Source organism: Chaetodon trifascialis, chromosome 7 (assembly GCF_039877785.1).
Source record: "Chaetodon trifascialis isolate fChaTrf1 chromosome 7, fChaTrf1.hap1, whole genome shotgun sequence".
Taxonomy (NCBI): Eukaryota; Metazoa; Chordata; class Actinopteri; order Chaetodontiformes; family Chaetodontidae; genus Chaetodon; species Chaetodon trifascialis.
In genome coordinates, this window is record NC_092062.1 from 21,837,331 (window position 1) to 21,864,324 (window position 26,994).

Sequence of the window (26,994 nt, forward strand, 5' to 3'; positions counted from 1 at the left end):
ACCTGACCACTGTTCGGTTTTTATCAGATGAAACCCTCATAGGTTTTTTTTTTTAACAGCGTTATAAACCAGTTGCCAGGATACACTGGACTTGTAATTGCTTACTTGAAATTGCTATTTTTTGTTTTCAGGAAGTCTGTAATTTTCCCTGCTCAGCGGGACTCTGAATGAAAGCATGCCTGTCTAACGTGGCATACAGAGAACTCTTTTGGCATGCTATCTATGCTTTAATACGGGGCTTAGCAGCCACAGCGGAGTTGTTAAGCAGCATAGTAGCTGAATGTTAACCAATACTGTGATGCCAGCAGGCCTCGTTGTGAGTGTAGCTGTCAGGATGAACAGGAACTAAGCCCCACACTGGGGCCTGTTTCGAACGCACACCAGATGAGCGGCTGATGAAGAAGACGGTGCCTTGCAGAAGAATGCGAGTGACATTTGAACAGTTGAACAATTCCCAGAGTTGTTGTTGAAAATATTTCCTGGGCGGAGGAGAAGGATTTGAAAATGTGCAGTTATTTTTTGATGATCATGGGCACATTTGTGTGTGGGCTGTCACAAACACACTGTACAACGCATCTCTTTGGTGTGTCAGTGTTTACAGTATGCTTGCAGATACGGCGTAGGCCTACATTTCAGTTTCCCCATGAAATATATGTTCGTAATGATAAAGCCATGGTTCTTTAAATCTTTCTGGCTGCCCCGATTGCTTGTATGTAGTTTGTCAGCTGTTATTTTAGCCTGCAGGCCGTTGTGATGGGATCATTTAAGACGTATTCGCTTCAATAATAGCCAGACTGACACCTTCCTTTATGTGTCCATATATGCAGTAGCGTAAGGGGACTTCACTTTGTCACATTTAGAGCCATCTCACCTAGCAGCCCTATTGTTTGAAGGCATTTCTTTGCTGCATGACTGACTTTTCTGTACAATATATTAGTTGTTTAAGGTGTTCCCACAGCTGCAGGAATGTGATTGTTTCTGCAGCTCCTGACACAGAAGCCATAATGAAAGAGACCCCTTCTTTTGAAGCACTGCTTCTCATATAATGGCTTAATTCAGGCAGGAATGGAATTTCTCTGCACGTACGGATGTGAGACCCACTGGTCAATCATAGCAACTCACATAGCAACAAGACCTGCGTAGGACAACTGAAATAGATGAGATGAATCAGTAACAGTGCTTTACTGTTGGCATGCTTTATCTCCTGGCCATGACAACGCCTTTGTGATCAGTATTTGACAGTTTGTCCCCACATTCTGGGGTGGATAACATTGCCAAGAAATGCGCTGTGGACATAAGAAGCTAATTAGGAGTTGGGATAATTCAGTAGAGAAAACAATGTTTTGCTTTTATGTGAAAGATAAATCTGCTTAGACTTGTAAAGCTAGAGAAGACACAAGCAACTACAGGAGGTGAGCCACTTGCAGCGATGCCCTTGGTCGCTCTGTGTTTGTGCATCCCTGATTGCTGGCCATGCGTACAGATGTTGCAGTTGAAGGTTGTTGACCTGGCCACATGGTGTGTGTATGGTGGATGTCTCCAGTCTATTACACTGTGGCCCAAAGAGAAACCTGAGGGTAGCCTTCACAGATTGATGAGAGTTCACGCAGCTCGGTGAGGCCCCGGGTGGCATGACACAGAAGCAGACACACTTATGTGGTCAGAGACAAACACATTCACACACAAACACAGATGGACAGGTACAATGTGTTTGCAACATGAACAGTCACCCTCACATACTCCAGAAGCGTTCCTCGTTGCCGTTTTCTAGATGGGGTCGGCGTGTTAACTAGCTCACTATGAAAGAAAGGGAATTAGAGAGGGATCAGTGTGTGTACATGCGTGTGTGTTAGCACGCTGTAGGGCTTTGTTTGTATATTAGGCTTAAGTCCTGCATCACTCATTCCAGCACGACACATCAAAGAGACAGGAGCCAACGTTGCTGCCCGCTGACCATATATGGTTCTTCCTGCATCATCCAGGCTTTGGTTTAGCCCATTAGAAAAAGTAGGACAGAGCTGGGTCCTGATGACCATATTTGGCCGGGTGCTCTGTCCCCTGCAGCCATCTTGCCTGCCTCCACCGCACGCTGCCAGGGCACTGCTGCTCAGCTCCTTCCCTCGTCTATCCCCATTTCCTCTGTTTTCTCCTCCTTCCTCTCCTCCTCCACCACCAGAACAGAACACTTTTCATCCCCCTCTTGGTTTCTCTTTCTGCTCACTCTGCCCCTTATCGCTCCTTTCCCCTCCTCCTCTCTCCTGCTCATCCTGTTACTGCGCTGTTTTGTCTTTTCTCCCCAAACCCACTTCTTCCGCTCATCCTCCTTCTCCCTGCTTCACCCCTCTTTACTGCTTCCTTTGTTCTTTCCCTTCTCATTACTTCCTGTGTTCCCCCTTTCTCCCTTATCCTTCCCCAGCAGGAAGCGGTACACATCCAGGTTTACTCCGCTGGCTGTGTACGGGGAGCTGGGTCTGCTGGCCCCTGGCCTATTCTGGTTCCATCCCTGTGTTCCTAACCAGCCCTGCTGCATGATGCACATGTGTTTGCAAAATTCATTAACGTACGCACATCCTCACACGTGCACAGACACTATTGTTATGTATCAGTCTGTGAATGTGTTAAGCCTACATCTGCACACCCACACCCACGTGTTTGTTTAAGCATGTGCACTTTCACACACACACTCAGTTTGTGTGAGTCAATAGTCACACACACACATGCTCTCTCCACCTCCTGGCAGCAGGTTTGATCGCCTGGAAAATGAATACTAAATGCAGGGCAAAATGGCTGGCAGGGATCACCTTGGCTGCGTGCTGCTTACCGCCTGCTCTATGAAGGCATGAAACTGGAGCACCTCCATACCTATATCCCCACTCAAGATATTCTTGGACTCCACAGCTTGGTAAGGAGACACAAAGTGATCGTTGGCTTTTGTTAGTAATTTGGTGTCTAAGTGGAGAGGAGAGAGGCTCCTCCTGTGCCCTGGTGGTAGCATCCCCTCCGAGCCCTCAGCCTTTCCTCTCACCACCTCAGACTGTAAGGAAACACGCCAGGCAATGTTGTGCAGAGATTCGCACAACACTTACTCACAGACTGTGCACAGTTGCACATACACACAAACAGAGACATACAGGAAAGGCTCGTATACTCTCTCACAAGCGCGCACGCACCCACGTGCAGAAACTATTTAATTTCCCCAATCGCTGAGAATCAAAGGAGGTGGAGTAGCTAGCTGAAGACTGGTCCTCCTGAGGCTGAAGGAAGCTGTTTGGGATCCAGGCACGCACGCACATCCTCATGCACATCCCCTGGTATTTGGGTTGAATGTTTTCCCTTTATTTTAAAAGCTTATTTCTGGGAGTGGATCCGTCCTGATTTATTAGATTATGTGTTAATATCTTTTAGTGGAAAAAAACAATTCATCTGAAAATTACACCGTCTTTGAATTGGGAAACACCCTTCCAACCATACAGAAACATCTCACCAGTGTGATTCATTTACCAGTCTGAGTATGGGACCATGTGAGTGTATGAAGAATGTTATGGTGCTGCTGACCTTATTGCTGCATGCACTAGCAGGGAAGGAAAGTCTGTCGCAGCCATTTTGAACCCTTGTCTTAGTGGTTTGACGCAAAGTACTGCTCTTAGACATTTGGTTCTAACGTTGTCATTGTCTTCTGCAATCAGTGCTCAACTTGTTGAATACCATCGATTTCAGGATAGAGGCCTGCATGTCAGATTAAGGTACTTGTTAAGATTCTGCACTCTGTTTCCTTCACACTTTAAAAACATGCCTTTTTCTGCCCAGTTGAGCTGTAATCTGCCGTTTTAGACCACTGGACAAACCTGCTGCTGTAATTGATCGGGTTGTATTACCATAGCAATGCTATCTCAAGGTTGGACTTCGCATAGCATTAATGAAGTACACGTCTGTGTTCCGTTAAATGTGAGTGTCATCATGTGTGAACACACAGGCATACAGACACACAAGCAAACATGCTGAAAGCACCAGGTTCCTGCAGCTATTTTTCCCATGAAAAATTTAGTAGTTGTTTGCCAGAATTTCAGGTGATAGTGGGATTTCTTTGCCAGTTTTCAACCCTACTTAGTACCCCCACTCAGTAGAAAAGGGTTAAAGAGCAAAAAATTAACAATTAAGACCTTTGCCATGGCTCATTGTGCGTGTTTTATGTGTGTGTGTGTTTGGCAGGAGTGTAGCATGGCTATTTGGGTGGAGTGTTTACAGTGCAACCATGTCTGTGTGTTTATATGTGATTATGAATCTTTTTATGTATATGAGATGTGTTCGAGGCACGGCAAGAGTGTGTTTGTGTCCAAGTGTTTGTGTTTATGAGTGGGTAGTGTTTGCTTCCGTTATCAATCCGGGCCAGACGACAGAAGCCCTTTAGTGGAGAGTTAGTTCAGTTTAGCATGAAGATGAGGTTTGCTGGCCCCCGTGCGCCAGCCTTACTTTGCCGAGTGTGTTCCTGCGTGTATGTGTGTCAATGAGTGTGTGTGTCTGTAGGGTATTTGTATGTGTGTGGTCTTTGATGTCAGCTGGTGGCTGCTACTGTTTGCAGATGTGAGTGTTAGGTAATCACAAAACACAATCACTCTGATCTATTCCTGAACCTCTGCCATTATATATAGCATTCTCATACACCCACAACCTCTCTCCATTTCTCACTTTCACACAGACACACATGCACATGCACACATTTTCTCTTTTTTCCCTGTTTTCCATCTCTCCTCTGCCTCTGCCACTCCTCATCTCTGTCCTCCATCTCCTACTCCCACACTCACTCCATCTCTGTGTTTTGTTATATATTACTGCTCTCTGTTGTTTGTCTCCTCTCTCTGGACATTTTTCTTGTCATCTCTCTTTTTTCCCCTGTTCCTTCACCCGCTGCCCCCGAGCCCTACACTCCCCATCACTACCCCCCCCCCCCCGCTGCCCATCCTTTCTACCCCTCTCCTCCCTCTTCTCCCTCCAACATCACTTCTTTACCCTTGTTGTCCTCCTCTCCTCCCTTTTTGCCTTCCATCACATGTGTGCACGCTGTCAGAGGGGGAGTATTGATTGCACGCTTGGCTGACAGGCACGGTAATGGACGACTTGGAGCGTGTGTGCGTGCGTGTGTGTGTGTGTGTGTGTGTGTGTGTGTGTGTGTGTGTGTGTGTGTGTGTGTGTGTGTGTGTGTGTGTGTGTGTGTGTGTGTGTGATGGTGCTGGTGGTAGTGGTGGGGTGTTTAAGGAACAGTCCTGGCAATAACTCACCTGACCGAGCGGACGGCCGCCGGGCAGGCGGAGTGAGAGGTGCTGCAGCACACGGCGTGACTTGACAGGCTGCATTTGAAAGCAACTGAGCCAAATATAGGGCAACTTTCAAATCACACCCTATTTATTCCCCCGAGGAACTCTTTTTTTTTTTGACCAGACACACCATGTGAAAAGACTGGCAATAAAATGGACGAGTAAATTCAGGAACTGCGGTGACTAGTCTCCCCTCCCGTCATATTACATTCTTTTATATTTATCTCAGACATGCAGGATATCAAAAGTGATGTTTTCAAAAACACCGTGTGCTTTGTTGTTGCCAAATCCTGAGCTATGCTCCTCAATAATCACCACTGCAGCATGGACAGTAACACACTGTCAGACATACACTGCAGTTAAAATGCTAATATGGGTGATTCAATTAAAACTATCTCTTTTCTATCGCCCATAACACCGTTTTGTGGCGTTTGGTGTCCACTCTTTCATGGATTATTATGGAAACAGAGAGGTTGGTTTCTCTTCTCTCGGGCAGTTTTTGGACATTGTCATAATGATTGCAGAGCTTTATGCAGAAGCTCCTTTGACAGTGGAATAGCTTTTGTTTCATGGTGCTGATCTAATAGAGAGAGCCTGTGACATTTGGGTTCGGGCTAGATGCTGTTACATATATCAGAACTAGAATCAAATTCTAGTACATGTACTGCATGCCAAAAGCCTAATTATGGGATTTCTATGCACACCAATACAATGGAGTTGTATAAGTTGTATAAGTGCCAACACAACTGTGTTCCTGCTGTCATAATGCGCAACACATGTGTGCAGTACATAAAAACATGCACATTAAATCGCATCGTGTTATTGGATATTATAGCACATATTATATATTTCATCCACAAACCAGGTTTTTAATTTTTTTTTCATTCAGTCTGGATTCAGACATGGAAAAATGCAGCTGTTAGGCACAAAAAAGGTGATAGTACGCCCCACATAGTAATTCAAATAAATAAAATTTAATTAACACACATTTCTCATGCATAATTGAGTTAAACCTGCCCTAGATCAAGCAACATGAATGAGTGATTCTAATTTGAGATGCCAGTTGTAAGTCGTATAAAAAATGAATGTGGATATTCATAATTCTGTAGTAAGTTGTGGAACTTCTAAGGCTAATGTACCATGGGCTAACTGAATGTATTATGCATTTATTCACCAGTGCTTGGGACTGATTTACTGAACAATGGAGCAAACAAATGCTAATCTTGCATTAAATACGGTGCTGTTGCATAAATATTCTGACATTGCTTTTAGCATATGCTACCATCTATTAGCATAGAGCCAGCGGAGGGATAACCAACAATTTAGCATGAGAAAGCTGAACTGAATGTACTGCAGCAGTGTTTGACCACTGAATCACTTAATTGACCTTGTGAAGGTTACACTGCGGTCATTGACACTCACACACACAAACATGCGCACACACTGCCTGAAAGTGACCTGCATTTCTACTGAAAATAAGCAGTACAAGCACTTTGTTTTCTTTTTATATTTCGATGGCTCTTCTGCAGCGAGGCAGCTCTCCTACTGAGCTGAAACGTGTGGAGATGGTTGAAGAGCCAATCTGTCCTGGTGGTGAGGGACATTAAATATTGACTTACAGATAGAATCAAGGCCCAAATAGCAAGAAATTATTCATCAGTTGTCGGATACAATGTTTTTGATCATCCAAGCCATTGTTATGCTTCAGCCCTCTGGCCTGCAGTGCTCTGCTGCTGACCGTCATATTCATGTTAAGATGAAGTGCAAGTTGAAGTTAACAGCTTACTTCTTTAAAACGTGATCTGAGCAGCTGAAAACACTGATCTGAGAATATTAGGGAGTCTTTTATGTACCCTTATTTTTCCTTAATTGCTGACAGATGGTATTTGCATTTGCTCGGCGCACAATAAAGTTTGGATTTCAAAGTCCAATGCTCATAAATGTTGTTGCTAGTGAAGCAAAACCTTTATTGAAACAGTATTTATTAGTATGCGTTCCTTTAAGCTCTTCCTTGAATATTTATTCAGAAAAATTTTAGTAAAATGAAGATTTTTTTTGCTTTTTCAATAACAATAGTAAAACGCATTCATCCTCCTACAACATGGAAACTAAAATTGTCTTCCTTAATCATACTAAGTGGTTGAATCCTCAAAAGTCACTTTTGCTTCTTGCGTGATGTCCTTTTTTTTTTTTGTTTCTCAGCCGGGTCTGAGAGGTACAGAAGAAGAGAAAATGCCTCTTGCTCGGGGCATCTGAAAACAATTTGAGAATGCTGTTGTCGGTAATGCATTTAGCACAGATGGATACACAAATAAAAAGCTTTTTATGCAAAACTGATGCACAACAACATTTTGAAAGTGCCCAGTCACTCCATATTTCTGTGTTTTGCTGAATCTTGCTGCCCCTCCCTCTCCCCTCTCCAGTCAGTCCCAATCAGGCCTAATAGTGTGATGTCCCGTGTTGAGCGGAGATGACCAATTTTAGACTCAGTCATGGGTGACAGAATTATACAACTTCTTGAGGAGACATGTGACATATTCAGGCAAACTGTGAAATAATTTTTAGGCGAATAAAATCCTGATAAATACCAACCGTTAGCCCCTGTTTGGACCACAAATCTAAAAAGATAATTATATGACTAATTTGATCTAATTAATATGTATCACAGCTGGTTGAATAGCTCAGCCAGGCTAGCATCAATCAGAGGAGAACAAACTATCCCTGGGCAATTTACATAACATAAACGCCACTAAATTACATTTTTATTTCATAATATACAATTATAATCTGAAGCAAGCAGCCGCGATACAACATATGCACAGCTTTTGGATTAACATAATAAAATGTGGTCGGATTAAAGCAGTTTTCGTGGTCAGTTTTGAAATAAAGTTATTAATGTATTTATGGTCTGCAGGCTTATGTCGTAAAATTGAAAAAGGAGAGTAAAACTGATGAAATCATTTGATTAAAAGAATAATTTATGGCTCAACACAAATAGAACACTGAAAAGTCATTATTTTGCGCTTGTTGCCTCCTCCAGCAACATGGCATTTTCTATGCGTTTTAGCAACTCCACAATCTGGCAGAAGGCATTATTAAAGATTATTCTCCTGGTATTTCCACTGCGCTGGATGTTACAGAGCGCTGAATGAAAGACGACGTGGAAGAGAGGCAATGACATGGACCAAGGTCATGAGCAGTGTTCATATCCATGTTGTTTTCAACATGAGACACAATGAAATAAAAGCCCTCGGGCCTTCATTGAGTTATGCTATCGCTTCTGTGACCTTTTCAAAATGGACGGTGCTGTTTTTTTTTTTTTTTTCCTGCTCATAAATTGCTCATAAATAATTTGATCAATTATGTAATCCAATGCTGCCACCAGGAGTGCCCCTGTTCATCAGTTTTTCCTCTTTTATCCATGCTCGTGCATGCATAGTGATGAGAGTTACTTTGAATTGTTTGTATTATTTCAACATTTATTCCTTTAATTGTAGGTATTTAGAGTCAGTTTTCAGTGACAGTGAGATTTTTCCGCTGCAGTAACATGACGGCCAAAGTCAGTGTTATCTATTAAGACGCAGACTTCAGATTGTCACTGAGTCAACACAGATTGGTGCTGTCTTGAGTTGAATGGCATTATTCATGGTTTATATTCACCATCTGGCACTGATACAAAGTTCTCAGCTATTTTAGCAGCAGCATCTAAAGTAAGAATGTATTTTTTATGTGTTTATCCCAAGGCACAATCCTAAACACAAGCAGACAACAATGTCTGGCAGAGAAACATGAAGTAAACAAGATAATTACTGCATTTGTTTTCATTAAATTAAAGTATTTTAACATCCGCTGCCTGGTGCCTACTTAACTTCTAAGTGCATTACAGTAACAGATTAACAAGTGAATATGTGGAGAAGGCTGTGATTCAGCCAAAAGGCTGAACTGGCAAGTACTTACAAATAGCAGTTACTAATAAAACACTGTTCTTATGCTGTTGTTAATTTGAAATCATCGCATTGTCTCATCGTTTCAGTGATCAAATTAAATGTCAGTTCACAGAAAGATGTTTGCTGGAAAGCCATAATGATGTTTTTATGTTGTCATATTGATTCTCTGAAAGGCTTTCATCACACCTGCAGCGATCATAAAAGTACATTTCACCTAACTTAGAGATGATTCAAGTCTTGTTCATTTATTACACAGCCATGCACGCTGTGCTTGAGAAGAGAAGCTGATTTCTCGCAGATTTCTTTGGGAAATATCTTCAATGAAAGAGCTGGTAGAAAAACCTGATGTAACGTTTTGTTTTTCGGCAGGATTTTAACCACGACGCTCCACGTAAACACTTGACAATTTAACTCTACAAGAGAGCACGATCTTTCCTCTCCTGAGTGAGAACAGTGGCTTGCCCTACATATTTTGGTCTTTGCATAGTTACTTTGCATAGTTGCAAGTGAATCCTTTTCAGATGTTGAACTGAGTCTGAGAAGTGCAGTCAGAGAGAATTTGTCTCTTGCCGGGGGCAGCTGAAAACAAACCAAATTTGAGCATGCTGCTTTCTGCAGAGCAAATTAGTACAGACGAAAACACAAACCAGAAGCCCCTCATGTAAACTTGAATCACAAGAGCACTTTCGCAGCACTCAGTTACCCCTTTATTTTCATTATGTTTTTTTCGAGCTTGTCTCCTCTCCACCCAGTCACTCTCTATCAGCTCGGATAGTGTGACGGCTCGTCCTGATCTCAGATGACCAATTTTAGACGTGGTCGTGGGTGACGGAATTACACAACTATCTGAGTGGACACGCAACATGCCCTACTCATACAGCACACACACCCGAGTCAGGCGCAGAGTGCACACTTGTTCCCAGTCACGTAGCGAAAACACATTCCTTGTGTTTCTGCCTCTCACATAGTCAATCACACACATACACACACTGCAGCAACGGCGAAGCCCCGCCTCACATGACCAGTGGGCTCTGACTCCCCGATCTCTCATTTACCTGGTCCATCACCGGCTCCCTCTCCTCTTCTCTCTCCTCTCCTCTCTCTCCTACCTCCCCACTCCCACTCCCTCCTCCTCTCATTCTCGACTCTGTTGCCACGGCAGCAAAACCTGACAATGAGAGAGAGAGGGGGAGAGAGAGAGAGACAGAGAGCAAATGCCATCTGAGTCATTTAATCCACAACCTGTGTATGTGTGTGTGTATGAGGGCAAATATGTTGGATATTTTTGTGTACATCTCTATGTATCTGTTTTGTGTGTGTCTGATGTGTGTGTGTGTGTGCGTGGGTGTTTAAGTGGGAGAGCTGTGTGGAGTCGGTTCATCGGTTCACCACAGAGCTACGGCAGTGCGCAGGCAAACACTCTACCTTTGCCAGTCTCACTGCATATAGCAGCACTGTTTCCGTTTTTCTATTTCATGTTCACTGTAAATATGCGGTTATTTTAAAGCAATATTCACTCACCAGCTTTGAGTGATTCACAAACATCTCTGTGTGGTGAAGCCTTTGCGCTCTGACTGATTGAACAAACTCAACTTCTGACTCTGAAGTGCTTTCTCTTATTGTACAGTGAGAGGCTGAATTTGAATATTGCGCATCAGCAGTCAGCTGACATGCACAGAAGATCCCTGTGTTAATATAAGGTCGAATCAAGTCAGATTTATTTGTACAACCACAAATAATGTAACTTCCAAATGTCTCAGCGGGCCTCACAAGCTCACACCATTGGTGCGAAGCTTTCTAAGAAGACAAGTAAAATACTATTCACACACACAAAAAGCCTTCAGCACATAAGGGAAAAAATGTGAAAGAAGCCTCAGGAGAGGTAATTCAAAAAGAAATCCCTCCTCCTCCTCGGATGGCCGGTTGTAAAGTGGGAGCAGTATTTGGGAAAGAGACAACTATAGTACAAAAAAAAGAGCAAGTTAGTGAAAATTCAAAGCACAGGGGATTTATGGTCCAGCAGTACGATTGTAGTAAGTCAAATGCAGTTAAGTATACACCAACACTATAAAATCCTATAACTAAACCATAGCAGCTGTTTATGATAATGAAAATTGAGACATTCGCTGTGACATCCACCTGATAGATAACGCTGATTTAGATTGACAGCACTCAATTCTGACTCATTGTTCTCTTCGCAGCACCGTGTGTATTAATATCACTCATATTTCCAAGGCTTTGTTCTGAATGCAAATTTTAGCACTCCAAACAAGCCAGGGGGCGAGTGAGTTCAAGGAGAGCTTCCTAATTGTGATTAAACTGCCGTGCTTACATAAGCCACAGCTGCAACAAGTGGGACCTGCGTCGACAGCTAGTGACACTGAACAGCACATCTTTTTTAAACAGCTCCTGGGGAACGCAGTGCACTGAGCTCCACCGCCCCCCCACCCCCTCCAAACCACAGCAGGTGAACAGCAGGTGGTACATATGCATGCAGGAAGGCTGAAATGCAAACTCGCTGCTGGCGTGTACAAATATATAACACACAGGCATGCATCGGGACGCGGACGTGGAGAAAACAAAAAGACGTGCGCCTGCCCATAAGCAAGTGCGCTCACACACTGTGTTTTTTGATCCTTCCTCGAGAGTTGGTGTATGTGTGGGCAGCTAGTTGATGCTTGTGTGTTTGTGTGTGTATATGCTTGTGCGTGACATACTCAGATGTGACAGTGTCACAGGAGCATGGTGGTTCCCCAAGCAGCCGGTGTCACTGACTGAGGGCCTCTTTGTCAAGGAGAACACTGGGAAGAATTTATCCATGTCCAATGAACAGAGAGAGGGAGGAGGGAGAGCGGGGGGGGGGGGGGGGGGGGGGGGGGGGGGACTGTAACAGAGACAGTGCACTGTCGAGATTGAAGAGACCGGTGAGAGCTAAGATAGGGAGAGAGAACAGAGAGAGAGGTCAGTAAAGAGACAGGGGTATAGAGTGTTCCTGAGGAAGGGAGACAAAATAGATAGAGGCTGAGTGAGGAGAGATGGAGGTGGGGAGGATGGAGAGAGGGAGAGCGATGGAGAGAGAGAGGAGAGGGCAGAGAGACTGAAAATGAGAGATCAAAGTGTCTGCAGCCCTGCTGAGGGAGGACAAGGTGAAAACATATAGGAAGTGGGTGGGAGTAACAGCGAGACAGAAGGCTGCAGACTGGAGTTACTCGGGTTGGACAAAATAACACGAACACCTGATGCAATCCACAATGTGATGGCCATGTACTTAATTTTGTGAAGCTCAGAATAAGCGTTGCTGCTAATGTTTATTCTACAAATTAGAAATGGCGCCGTTAAGCGCACATCAATGGGTGCGAGGGTGGAAATCAACACTGATGGAACGAGTAACGCCTGCACACTTATTCATCGAAGCAGACAACGTTTCAATCCCAGTCGGGGCTGCCTTCGACTTTTGTTTTTTTTTCCCATGGCCTGATGAAGACCTGACAGGGATTGAGACATTGTCCACTTGGTTGGAGTCAATGTGCAAGCATTTCTCTATGCGTCATTCTTATACGCAAGGACTTAAAAATGCACTTTCCCAAAGAAAGAAATTCACTTTTGCAATGATTTGTAGCAGAAATGCAACAAATCCTCACATTGGAGAAGCTGGAGCCAGCACATTCTTTAAATCTTTGCATCAAATTAGTATTCTTGGTCATATTGATGGATTTCTGTGGTACATAATTTATGCCCGTTGCCAGTGTTTGGTGCCAGTCATACCGTAACAATGCAGGAAGTAGTGTGCCCTATTATGGAACAAAGCAGAATGTAAGAGTGTGCAGGAGAATGCAATAGTAATAATACCAAACCTTAAACCAGCGGGTTTAGTTGCCCCTCTTTAACCATGCAGAAAGAAGGTGCACTGAATTTTAAAAAATATTGGTTTTGCAGAATCATTCAGTATCAAAGTTATTGTAATAGATTTGGCTTGAGAGGTGTTGATTCAGCTGATTTTCAAGGCTGTGTTTTGTGGTGTTGCTGTGTTAAATCGCATTATGTTGTCAGGTGTTTATTTAACTGCTTCCTGTGCTAGAGTGAGAGGAACTCTTCTCCAAAACACGGTAAGCCTCACGTGGTCGTGTTTGACTGTATTGTTCACAAAAGCCTGTTACACCAGAGTGGCAATAAGATGCAAAGGTGAGGGTATTAAAAAAAAAAAAGGAAAATCCTGAAACGGAGGACCAGGCAGAGGTGGTATGGGGGAGGACAAGGATAAGATAGAAGGGGAAGGCAGGGATGGTGAGATTGGAGAGGTACATGTAAGAGGAGAGGAGAGGGAGGAAGTGCAAATGGGTGCAAAGTGAAAATGCTGAGTCAATGCGACCAAGAACATGCGCTGCTGCTTTGGTATTACATGCAGACACAAAGTACTAAACACTTAATCCTATGAAAAGCCAAAAGGGGTGAGTGAAGGGTCCCTGGTATTTTTTCCGACTCTCACTGACACTGATACTTACACACGCAAGAAATGCTCTGAAATGGCCTGACCGTGCTCATTCAGGGACGGCAGCCCAGCTGTCTGCTGTGGCCCTTCTACAGACAGCAATGACTCTTAATTTTGAGAAGAATGAGCAAAACAACACTTGCGTCCCATCATGGCTGGCGGTACAGTCTTTTTTAAATCCACAGCCGCTGAAGCCGTTCCACTTGCAAATTCAATTATGGGAATGATTCATCCTTCCATTATGATAACTGTCAGATTTTCTTGTGTCATACAATAAGGCAGAAGGGGAAAAACAAATGATTCGCCAGGCCCCCCACCGACACCCTTCTCCTCTCCTCACCCCCAACCCCCCGCAAGCTGCTTTTCTCCATCTGAGTCCTCTTTGTCTTTCTCCGCATCCCCCTCTTCCTCCACTCCTCCCTTGCTATCGCTCATCCTGCTTCCTCTTCCTTGGTCTCCGTTCATCCTCTCCTCATCTGCCTGGGGGTTTGAGGCGAGATAGCGTTCCCTCGTTTTCTGATTTTCTCCATATCCCCCCCCCCACCTCTGTCCCGCTCTGGCCCTCCCTCCCCCCTTTTCCTCACACTCTCTCTAGATAATTAAGATCTCTGATTTTACGGTTTTCTCTTTCATAATAGGTACTGCAGACACTATAAGCAAGCTGCCAAGTCTCCAGCACACACACACACACACACACACACACACACACACACACACACAAACAAAAAGAAAACACACAAATATGCATATGCTCTCATACACACACTAAGATGAATGCATGCACCAAACAGCTAAATCTCTAACTGGGATGAATGTCCCCTCTCTCACTCCCAGTTCTCTCTCTGACTCTCTGCCTTTTATACTCTCATGCACACACACACACACACACACACACACACACACACAGAGCAAGTCAGGATATTTATGTATTTTTGCTTTTGTGTATTTCTCAGTGGTGCCAGCATGCGGGGTGACTTACAGCAGGGTGCAGAATGAAAGCAGGCGAGGGGGGCTAGAAGCGGTGCGTTCTGTACTGCTCAGACAGACTAGTCTGGCTCTGCTCGGGCCTCTCGCTGCTCCAGCTCCCTGCAGACTGACACCCGACTGCTACAGGGACTCAGCCATGTAATACTACAGCAACAGAGCACGTACAGCAGCCAGACACGCAGTCCTCACAGATTGAACATGGAAATAGTATCTCACCATTTGCTCTCTTTCTCTGACTGTATCTGTTTCCCTGACTCCCTCCACCTTTTACTACCACATTATAGCTGCTCGCTTTCTCTCACTCGCCTGCAGTGGTGGAAGATGTAAAATCACAAAGGCCTCGGTGTAAAAATACTACTCATACACAAGTCTTGCGTTCAAAATTGTACCAAAGTGTAGAAGCATTAGAGGTACTTTGCACTTGTATCAAATGTTTTCCATAACCTACTCATTATGCAAAATAAATAGCTCCTTTTAGAGAGTTATATCTGAGGTCAGGATCTTTTTTTCAAAAGAGACTTAAGACTGAAATGTTAATAGTCAGGTGTCCACTCGACTTGCAACACATCTAAACAGAAAAACATCAAGCAAAATGAATGGTTGGAGATTGATTTGAATTACCCATTGATCAGGATTATGCTATTAAGATCACAGTTCACGTCCAAAAGCTTCCTTATTTGCTATCAATAAGCAGTAATCAGGATGTTACTGTTGGAAAACTCTCAGTTGTGGGCCTCATAGTTGTAGAATATGGTCATGCAGAATAACTTATTTAGTGCCTTATAATGACTAATAAAGAGCCAATATGCTACTAATATGTATGCTAATAAGCAAATATAGTTAATGGCCAATATGTGCACTTGAATATAAAGTGTTACCTGATACTAAAGCTTTAAAATCTCAAAGGGCAAAGAGAGAATCTACCTTTAGGGCAGTGTGCAGTTCAGTCCTTTGCTCCAAGTGGAGCATATAGTTTAGTGCGTACTGTACACATGGGATATCTAAGAGAGATGTGAGGTACTTGATGTGAGAGCTTTAGAGGGGAATATCATGATAATATTCCTTCTTGTCAGTCGGAAGTTCATCCAGATTTATCATACGGAGAGCACTGATGAATATGAAATTTGTCATTAGCGATAAAGTGTAAGGCGGTGTGATAAACAGAGTTTAATTGCTGAAGTAATGATTGAGCAGCCTGACAGCACAGAATGTCCCCAATATATTTTACTATATATTGGACTGGATTATAGTTACTGATGAACATATGAGCAGCATTTTAATGTTGCAGCTTGGTGAGGTGGAGCTAATTTTACTTCACATACTGTTGGGAGCTTAATAATAATAATAATCATACATGTGGATCACATGTTTTGTAGGTTAATCTTATTTCTACAAAGCAGTTAGCAGCTGTCAAATAAAAGTAGTGGGATTAAAACTACAATATTATACCTGAGTACAGCACTTGAGTAAATGTACTTTGTTACTTTCCACCACTGCTCTTCTGTGTTTCTGTCTCTATTCTGCTCTGCGTCTCTCTTTCCAATCTCTTCTCTGCGCTTTCAATTTTGTTCTTTTATTCCCCCATCGTCCCCAGCCCATTCCCTCTGCTTCTTTTTCTCTCTCATTCTCCTTACTTCTATCACAGCTTTCCATCTCCTTTCTTCCTCCCCCCTCCTCATCTCCTTGGAGTATAGATGCCGTAATCTTCCCTGTCTAATGCTGTCAATAGCTTTCAATAACAATGAAATAGCACCGGTTCCATCCCATCATTGATGAAGGCATAGCTCCAGTTAGGATCTTATTCGTCATCATGGCAATCTGCTCCTTGGTAATAACCAATCAGATGACTCCTGTGAAATGCAGTGCTCCCGTGATAGGTTCCCCATTGTTTTGATTGACCACACCTGAGGGCCTGCCACTTCAGCTGGGCTCGATCAATACGCTATCACACTCGCACAAAGTAAGCAAAAGCCCATACATGGACTAAACCCACAGGTCCGGATGCTTCACACACACACACACACACACACTTTAATGAAGAGTAAATTGAGAAAGAGACCGCTGGTGTGTGGAGTAAACAGAATACAGTTGTAACCAGCAAAATGGAGCACTGTTCAGCACAACACATACTGTGTGACAGCAGTGATCTCATTGTATGGTCAGAATAATCAGCTGTTGCATAACTGTCTCTGTTGTACACCATTATGTACAGAGGATACATGCTCACAGACATGACAGCAGCGAAGAACATTTTACTTTTTGCTGCAGTAATAATTTATTTGCACCTTCGATGTACCATACTGTGTTAGAGTAAGAATAATTTATTGAAAACAATGAGTGGGGGAAAGAAACACTCCCACTGTGTGCCTGTTATTCTATGTTGTGTCACACATACAGATGGCCTGCATAAGCCCTGCCTCTGCTTACTTTGAACTGGGATAACCGTAATGAGAGCAACACAGCCATCTGCACAGTATGGCGCATGCTATTAGTATTGCAAACGTGTTGGTGTACACCCTTGCCCACCCTTTGACACAACCAACCTGAGAATGTGAGACATGTAAAGTTTGACAGGACGTAAGGGAGGACAGTAATTGCATAGAGAGCAAGGGGGAAAAAAAAGGATTAAAAGGGAAGTATGGTTGATTTATGAGACTTGAAGATGGATTCAAAGCACAGCGTTGCAGATTGTTTTTGATGTGCTTTCAACTTCAAAGCTAAACAAGTGTTGGAAAGGTGAGCGGAGGAGGAAAAAAGACAAAATGATCTCAAAGTGAAAAGGCTGTGAGAAAAGAAAAAAGGATGGAGGTGGGAGGAAAGTTCATTCAACGCAAACCCCACATGCACTTGTCTGGGTCAAAGGTCGGCCTTCCACCACTCCAGCATCCCCTTGTTTACAGCAGCAGGGGTCAATTGAAGGCCGTGAACTGACTCTTTCAGTTGTCTGTCAGAGGAGTCTAAAGCTCCGACTGGCGAACCAGACGTTTGAAACATTCACAGCCCCCACCACCATCACCGCCATCACCAACACCACCCCTCCCTCAACCTCCCTGCCTAGTCCGTCACACAACACTTCTCCTCCTCGCCTGTGTCTTCATCCCTCCTTTCATCTCTCCATCCTTTCACACTCTGCCTTGTCAGGTTGTCAGTCAGAGCAAGGCTTTGTCACTCCTTGAGAGGGCTGCTCAGCACCACTGGAGCTCAGCTGAGCTCTTTTCGTGTGCTTTTTTGTGTTTGTGTGGTTGTTTAGAGGTGGGGTGAGGGCTAGGTTATGGAAACATATAAGTGTGTACAGGCATGTGCGGGTGTATATTGAATGGTTGTGTGTAGTCAATGCAGATGTCTTCAGCCTTGTGAGTCTCTTGTGTGTGTTCGCTTAGCATTTGAAGTATGTAACCGCATCATTTGTTTATGTGTGTGTGTGCAGTGAAGATGCCTATGTGTGGCGACGTGTGAGCCAGTCGCTGTGATGTTGTCCTTGAAACCCTGGAGATCTCTTCAAGGCTGAGTCCTGTCACTTCTAAACGGGAGTCTTTCTAGAGGAGATGTGAAAAGAGATGTGTGTGCTGTATTTTATTAGACAGGCTGTATGCAAGGGACTGGGCTGCCTCTGTGATATGACAGCGAACATCTTCATATTTGAATATGAAATGTCTATTGTATGTGCTGTCAAATTACATGTAGTCCCACTACATGGAAATGTGACTGACCGAACTCAAGATAAGCCACAGGATGACAATTTAAAGAGAGACATCTCGTGCCAGGAGTATGATGTGCGTCCAGTAACATGCAGTGTGTCCTCCACTCCTGCAGGTGGTGGTACAGGCAGCCAGCAGACCATTCTCCATGAGGAGCAGTAGAAGATGCCGGCTCTGCCAGCACTGCTGCTGTCAATACACTTCCTCTCCTTCCTGCTAGTCACCATGCCGCCACGCTCCCTCAGTCAAGCCCCCTTGCTCTCCTCCGTCCGTATGGGTGAGTGGTCCGCCGTCCCTCCATCCCCACCACAACTGGTTCAAAACGTTTCTGAGCGAGTGGGCATTAAAGTCACAGCAAAGCACTTAAAAGACGAATTAGCAATAATAATATACATGTAGGTGCTGCACGGTGCGCAGCAGGTAGTGCACGTGCTTCACAGCAAGAAGGTCGCAGGTTCGATTCCTGGGTCGGGCCTTTCTGTCTGCTGGGTTCTCTCCGGGTACTCCGGCTTCCTCCCACAGACCAAAAACATGCTTATTTTTGATTGGTGACTCTAAATTGCCCCTAGGTGTGAGTGTGAGTGTGAATGGTTGTGTGTATGTGCCCTGCGATCGGCTGGCGACCAGTCCAGGGTGTACCCCGCCTCTCGCCCGTTGACAGCCGAGATAGGCTCCGGACCCCCCGCGACCCCGGAAGGGATAAGCGGCATAGAAAACGGATGGATGGATGGATGGATGGATGTACATGTAAGTGTTCAAAGTGTCCTTTTACAGTAAAATACGTTGGCAGCCAAAGAGTGATTGACAGATACAATCTCAAATTAGGTGTATGCTAACAAATGCTATTATTACATTAATTGAGTTTTTACACAAATCGTTTTTACAAAATAAATTAGTCTGAGTTAGTTATCAAACTTTTTTTGAAGAGGTGTTTCGTTGTCTCCTGCCATCTCCGATTCAGGATCTGATTCCAGCTCAAACATGTAAGGTCGGACAGTGTTCTCCTCAGCGGTGGCCATCATCATTTGCATTTACTGGCAAGTTTTCCCAAACAACAGCAGGCGTTGGGCTGTGGTTGGCCTGGCCATGCATCACCCAGAAAACAGTCAATCAGGAGAGAGGCACATGATTATGAATGACACAGGCACAAAATGCTCTGTTCTCTCCACAGAGAGGCATGGGAGAGGAGATAAAACTATATCAAAGTGGTGTTTGATACTTAAAACTACCAATCTATCTTAATATGGCTATCAACACTTATTGGACCTTGAAGTCTTTTTGCTCTACTTTATGTACGTGGGTGTAAGAATAAGAGCAGAGTTACAGCAATGCCTCTGTCCTCACGACTCTGTTTTAAATATCAGTGAATCCCCTAGATTCAGGTGTAAGGATATGTACCTGCAGAGTATCAGAAGTTAGAGATGGGCATTTTCTGTAAGAACTTAAGATTTTTGTCTCACCGAACAAGCTAATTTAGTCAAAAGAAAGTAAACATATTGTACAGTAAATGACTTGAGCTTTGAAGAAACTTAATTATGCTAAAAAACACTGCTAAAAAACTGGGTGAAAATGTGCTGAATTCCAAATAGCAGCATTTGTCAGCTTTGATAATTAACTAAGGCCACTCAGGCCAGATCTTATCGGCCCAAATGATTTAACATGTCAAGGGGAACCTTCTTCCATCTCTTCCTCCTATACTTCCCCCATCTTGTGCTTCCTCCTCACATGTTCTCCCCTTCCCTCTCTCCCCTCTCCCTCTCTCTCTCTCTCTGCCTCTCTAGCGGCAATCTTGGATGACCAGTCTGTATGTGGGCGTGGGGAGCGGCTGGCGTTGGCCCTGGCCAGGGAGAACATCAACAGCGTGATGGAGGGTCCGGCCCGAGCCCGTGTGGAGGTGGACATATACGAGCTGCAGAAAGACTCCCAGTACGACACTACCGACACCAGTGAGTGAAGCTGATGCACGCCAAAGAAGACCAGTGGAGTAGATTCAAACAACCCATCAGAGAATGATAAAATCCAGCTAAATCCATTACACTCCAATAGGGTGTGTGTCTAATTATCCAGGCAAAAACTGGACACTAAAAATACCAGTAGATATTATTAGTAATATGGAATATTAATATTAATAGTGACCAGCACAGAGAAGAAAAGAGCAGTTCCACTGGAGAGGGGTGTTTATATTTTTCAAAAAAGATAATTACATTTTCTAAAAAGCTGCCCTTTTTTGAGCAAAAGCCTCAAATGATGAGTAAAGTGATAAAAACCCCACCACTTTCATGTGATTAGGAACCAGTCAGGGCTTCTGCTGATTAGTTTACATGTCAGTGGAGACTGGTAATGGGCCAGTAAGCCTGTCTCATTAAAAACAGTGGACTGGTGCCCTCCAGTAACAGCTGGCATGGTCTACTCTGCAGGCCACGACAAAAACACATCATCAAATACTAATACAGAGCAGCAGCGCAGGCCAGCAGAAAGTAGTGCCACACCACAGAGGCCGCTGCATGAAATTTGTATGATATACAGAGATAAAACTGAATGTTTGGACTCTGTAAAGACTGAAGAAGAACTGCTGAATCCAGTCACTGAGGAGACACAGGCTCTCTGCTCCTATTCTAATAGGTTACTGACCCTGCCACAAGCTACTGGCAAAATGTCTATGTGTGCTTGAGAAGGGTTGTGTACATATGTGCATGCTTGAGTTGCAGGCATGTGTGTGTGTGTGTGTGTGTGTGTGTGTGTGTGTGTGTGTGTGTGTGTGTGTGTGTGTGTGTGTGTGTGTCCTTGACCGATGGGCAGGAGACTCTGACAGGCTTGTTTGCTCGCAGCGTTTTTTGGTCTCTGGATCAGAGAGCTCATCATCTTACAGCTACGGCTGTCTGAGGCACGCTTGCACAATCGCACACAAATGCACACACACACACACACACCCGCGCGTGCAGGCGTTTACACATGCATGCACATACGTCCCTTTCTGCAGACACAGATGCACATTCACACATGGGCACAGTGTGTGCTTACACACTCGCACACACACACACACACACACACACACACACACACACACACACACACACATACATACATACATACACACACAGTGGCAGGGACTGAGGAGGACTTAATTGGGATGAATTAAAATACCAACCAGATATACCAGCGAGAAGAATTTCAGGACTATCCGAGTAACTCAGGGAAATCACAGGGCTAAATTCTGCTCTAGCCTTGAAAGCATTTTTCAGATGGGTAGACAGAAAACATATTGTCAATAAAAATGAACTCACAGCACACGCAAGAGATACTGTACAACAACAGGTTAGTACTTCTACAATAGCATATGTTTGAGTTCAAGGAAAAAGACATTTTGGCACATTAGCTCATTTGTGTTAAGTTGGCCTCAGTTTATATTTTACAACATTTTGAGATGATCTACCCTTCACCACAGTTGGAGGAGAAATTTGGTCCTGGACCATGCTCATGTGGTCATGTGAGAGGTTTACAGGCCCAGCCTTAACCTCGCAAATGTCTTGCACACTCATCAGGACAGCCTCAATAATTTCAAACATGTTTGATATTTAGGAGTTAAAATCTATCCAGTACTTTCTGAGCAGGACCTCAACAACCAATGAGAATCATTCAGCCCTCTGCTTTTGTTTTTTTCTCACTGCAAAGCGTTTCTACACCAGGTTATCGCATCATGTCAGTCTCCGTTTTGTTTACGTCTCCTTCCCCGTGAGATCACTTGAGAGAAATCATGTGAGGTGGTGCATTGCCCCCCTCTTGCGTGATAATCTTAATAATGTATTGTTTGATGTGCCATTATTTTCAAATCTTGTAGTCATATTTGAGATTAGAGAGAAGAACATCTGTTAAGTTTCCCCTTATGTGAGTGATGCAACCCGATTTCAAAATTAGTTAGTGGTAAGTCTGAGCCTGGCTTTAGAAGAGGAGACTGACACAACTCTTTTATTTGTACGCAAAGTAAGAAACTACAGCTGGTTATCTCACCTTAGTGTAGACATAGGACTTCTCATCTAATTCTGAAGTCTTGTTTCACCATTTCCTAGTTTCTGTCTGAGTCTGTTACAGCTGTTGTTCCGTAACACAGACTACAAGCTGGTCAATTCGTCAATAACCTGGCATTTAATCATTCATGCATCCACTCAGAATAGACATTTCAGATATGTGTAAAAGAGCAAACTTCAGGCAGCCATGTGTAGTGGAGCAGGAGTGTGTGGCGTTTTGATGCAAAAAAATAAATCATTAGTTTAGCTTAGTTGGCGTCTTCATGAAACAGTTTAACAAACAAACGGTTTTGACCACAGCTGATCTTTGTCAGGGGTTAAAGGTGGGAGATAATGACAGAAAACCGTTGTCACTTTTGGGTTTTGAACAGTGAAATCTGTTCTTGAATAGACTACATACTGAATCATAGTGTTTACTTGAGCCATTGCTGAGCGAAGTAGTTAATATAATCGACAAATGTGTAACAGTTTCTCCTACATTAGTGTCCTCCTGCAAAAAGGGTAATCACTCAAACTGGCATTTATTTATTGAAGGCAAGCAACAATCTGTTGTGTTATTCTGATGCCAGATATGTAATTTTAGCAAAATGTCTTAAAAATTGTCTAAACGTCTTAACAAGTGAATAATAGCAGCAGGTAACCCCTGGCCTGCCCTGCTGCAGTCCTTTGAGTGTAGATCTCAAAATAAATCCGATTATTTTGAGAAAGATTTTCTGAAGCTACAAAAGAATCAGTGGTTAAACTGAAAATCACGATGCACCCTCTGAGTTTGCGCTGCATTTTAAATTTCCACGTTTTTCTCCTGCCTGCAGCCTCTACTGTATGCCAGCTGCCATCAGAATGAAGCAGAGGAAAGGTGTGTGTCTGCATATTCTGTGTTTATGTTCCTTTTTTCCTTTCAGTGTGTCAGATTCTACCCAAAGGCGTCGTCTCTGTGATAGGTCCCGCCTCCAGCCCCGCCTCTGGCTCTACTGTCAGTCATATATGTGGAGAGAAGGAGGTGAGTGTGGAAGATAAACACACACACACAAACAAATGTACAAAGCTGTCTCTGTGTCATGTGTGCATAGACATCAAATACCGCATTCTCTCCGAGTTGCTACCCATCCTACCCACGTAGACATCACGATGAATGCATCCAGAGATTCGATTTTTCTTGCTCATTGAATTTCTTCTCATTTATTGAAACGTCATCCAGTTCTTCTAAGTGGTTTCTCCTTTTATTCCCGTAGCCTTTTATCTGTAGGTCTCTGTGTTCTCTGCCTCTGCCGTCTCTCTTATCTCTCTTTTCTCCATGTAGCATCTCTAATTGATATTCCTTATTCACAGTTTTTTTCCTGTTGTGTTTGTTTGGAGCGGAGTTAATCATAACACCTTCTTCAATGTTTCTCCTCTCCTCTCTGCTCTCCTTCTGCCAGATCCCTCATGTAAAGATTGGTCCGGAGGAAACTCCCCGCTTGCCGTACCTGCGCTTCGCCTCTGTCACTCTGTACCCTAGCAACGAGGACCTGAGCCTGGCCATAGGAGCCATCTTGCGCTCGTTCAGTTACCCCTCAGCCAGCCTGGTCTGCGCCAAGGCTGAGTGTGAGTGCACATGCAGCCTGTTTTAAAGTCATACAGTACATAATGTGCGACTGCATGGCTATGTTTGTGTTTAGGTGGGTGTAATTGCATTGGCTGTGTTCTGGCGAGCTTATTCGCTTACTATATGTGTGTGTTTGCGTGTATGTGTGCAAATGCCTCCGTGGGAGTGTTGGCACGTTCACACTGTTTGGGCGGATATGACTGTTTTGCGCCGTTGGACACTCATTTTGACAGTCTGGTCATAAAGTTCTGTCTGTTGTCAGAGTTCGGAACATGGCTCAGGCTTCAGCCTTCCTATTTATTACTCATGCTCTCGCACACCGTCTCTTATCCACCTCAGAGGGTTGTTAGGCCAAACCAATTTAATAAATATTCGTATTTGAAATGCTTTCCAGTATTGGAAGAACTTAGGGGACATTTGATTTAACTTGCCAGGCACTCAGAGAGCTTTAACATCACAGGGGATTCAGGGCTTAGTCACTAGCCCTCTTTATTTTCATTTTGAAAGAGTGCGTTATTGATTTATTATGCACTACCCTGTCGAGTTGCAGGAATTAAAGGGCTTGGTCGGTTGGTGGCTGTAGTATTCAAACAAAGCTTTGTGAATACATGACAGGCTACACCATGTGCTGTAAAACATGGCAAAATCCAAATTTTCCCCCGAACTGCCCGACTTTTTGCCCATTCCTGAGCAAAACTGAGCTGGGATGAGTTGTTGTGCAGCAGTTGACTGCTCACACTAGTAGAACTGTACAAGAACTCAAGGGCAATTACATAAAGAATAAGTGGGACCATTGAAGCCTGTGAACAGTTCTCATAGCAGTGTGAAAAGGGTAGATTTTGACAAACAAAACGCTGTGACATTAAGAAAAATCGATTCAATCAGTGAGATGCTTTCATTATTTCCCGAGCAGTTTAGCAGCCCTCCTGCAGCATCCTGAAAGTAAGCTGAATTCCTTGTGGACTTGTCATTTCATTTAAGCAAAAGAGCTTTGAAATGGCATCAGACATCATTTTTTCACTTTTGATCATCAGTTGAATGGGTAGATTACAGTCATGTCTCATAGGAATTAGAGGCAACAGATAGTTACTGTTCGGGCCAAAGCGTGCAGCTTTTACTGGCAGAGCGACTGAGGGGTGCGTGTGTGTAATATATTTGGCTTGAAGGTGATCTATACAAGGTTATCACACTCACAGACTCTGACCCACTTGGCTGCGCTATCTATCGCCATGGAGCTGGTTGCCATGGCTGCAGAATAGGTGCTAACTGCCACTCAACAGGCTTGTTCCACACTGAACGACAGTGTGGGCGTGTGTGTGGCACACCGTGTGTGTGTGTTTAACATATATGTTTTTTGTTCTTATTTTACTTTGTACATGTGTGAGCGTACTGTATGGCTGTATGTGTAGGAGTGTGTTTAGGGGGACTTGTGTGATTGTGTGTGTGTGTGTGGCTCTGCTGTGGCACCGCAGAGGTTCAACATCAGACAATGTTTACCACCAGAGCGCGCTTGTTTTATTCATCTTGTTTACCCCAGTGGTGTGTTCAAGTGAAGTAGACATTCTCTCTTTTTTGTCAGTGAGGCGAGTAATGTGCGAAGTCACACATTTCATTGACACCCACTGTGCATGCATCCTAATTAAGCAACCTATTTAGAAACTGGTCATTTTTGCAGCAGCATGTTAATGGCGTTAATCTAATTTGTCCCTCTTTAGCCCGTGCAAGTAGCAGTTCACAGATATTCTGTTAAATGAGTGAGTCAGAGATTTTTGGGTCATTTCCGACGTATCCTTCTCTCGCTGTGGCTGGGTTACAACGTGCTATCAGAGCCTAATTCCATTATGCAGTTTTCATGAGATGGATGAGGTTAAGGACAGCGAGAGGGAGAGACTGAACACAAGGAGGTGGAGATGGTGGCGTCGTAAGAGCAAGATGGATAAAGACAGAGAGAGGTAACTAGAGCACAGGGCTAAGGCGAGAGACGTGTAGGGGTTAGAGCTTCTGTGTGAGAGAGAGAATATGTGAAAGAAGGAGAATGAGAGAGGAGAGGAGAGGAAGCTGTAAAGTGCATTGATTTTTCCCCTCCTTCCTCAAACTAATTAAAGTTTTGGCCTGGTTCAGTGATTACCCCACTGCTTACAGAGGCTTTCTCCTGCTGAAGGGCTCTGCGCTACCTCTCTCCTCCTCCTCTCCTCTCACTCCCCTTCCCCTCTGTCCCCCAGATGCCTGCCCCACCACTTATTTACATAGCTAGGGGTGCTTTACTATGGAATTACAATTAGAAAGCAGCAGGGTAGACTTTCTAGTAAAGGCTCATTCCACGCACAGTGTCAAGTGAGTCTTGACTGCCATTGGTTATACTCATTTTTCAAGAGGAATTCACTTAAAGCGGGTGAACTGTCTCGAATGCTGTATTTGAGTCTTTCTGCTCCTGCATTTCTGTCTTTTTGGGTTGCAGAATTCCTGCATCTGCAGTTTTCTTATTTGATTTTAAGGTACTCAGTTTTTTTGAACACACACTATTACACTCAAAGTACATACATTGCTCAAAGAACTGAAAAGCAATTATTAATGGATGAGACAACGGGCACAAACTGAATTACAAAGCACTCAAAAAGTGCCTACCTATGACAAGGCACCGTCCTCAAAATGTATTATTCTATTCATAGAAAATGTTAAGAAATTTGTCATACTGATTGGCTGATGGCACCAATGGCCGCTGCTTAAAACCTGGCAGTAGTAGAATTTTGTGCAAAGATTCAGACATGGAGAAACAATACCAGAGCCAAATTATTGTTCAAAGCATATTTATAAAGAGTATAACCAAAGGAGTAGGGAAGAAAACTTCAAATGGAAAAATACAGTATGTGAAGATCCGTGTGTAATATATAAAATCGACCTGCAGACACTATGTATGGTGTAATTGGATGTAGTCTGAAAGATTGATGTAG

General features: G+C 43.7%; 1 protein-coding gene across 3 annotated transcripts in view; it reads left to right on the plus strand.

Annotated features, from left to right (window-relative positions):
* The window catches only part of grik5 (glutamate receptor, ionotropic, kainate 5), a 79,893-nt gene that overhangs the window by 28,146 nt on the left and 24,753 nt on the right, over positions 1 to 26,994 (plus strand). For all 3 annotated transcript variants that reach the window (XM_070965915.1, XM_070965916.1, XM_070965917.1), the window contains exons 4-7: positions 18,549 to 18,710; positions 20,215 to 20,379; positions 23,361 to 23,458; positions 23,877 to 24,042. In XM_070965915.1, coding sequence (XP_070822016.1) covers positions 18,599 to 18,710; positions 20,215 to 20,379; positions 23,361 to 23,458; positions 23,877 to 24,042 — 541 coding nt within the window. In that variant the 5' untranslated portion in view covers positions 18,549 to 18,598. The remainder of the gene's footprint in view (positions 1 to 18,548; positions 18,711 to 20,214; positions 20,380 to 23,360; positions 23,459 to 23,876; positions 24,043 to 26,994) is intronic.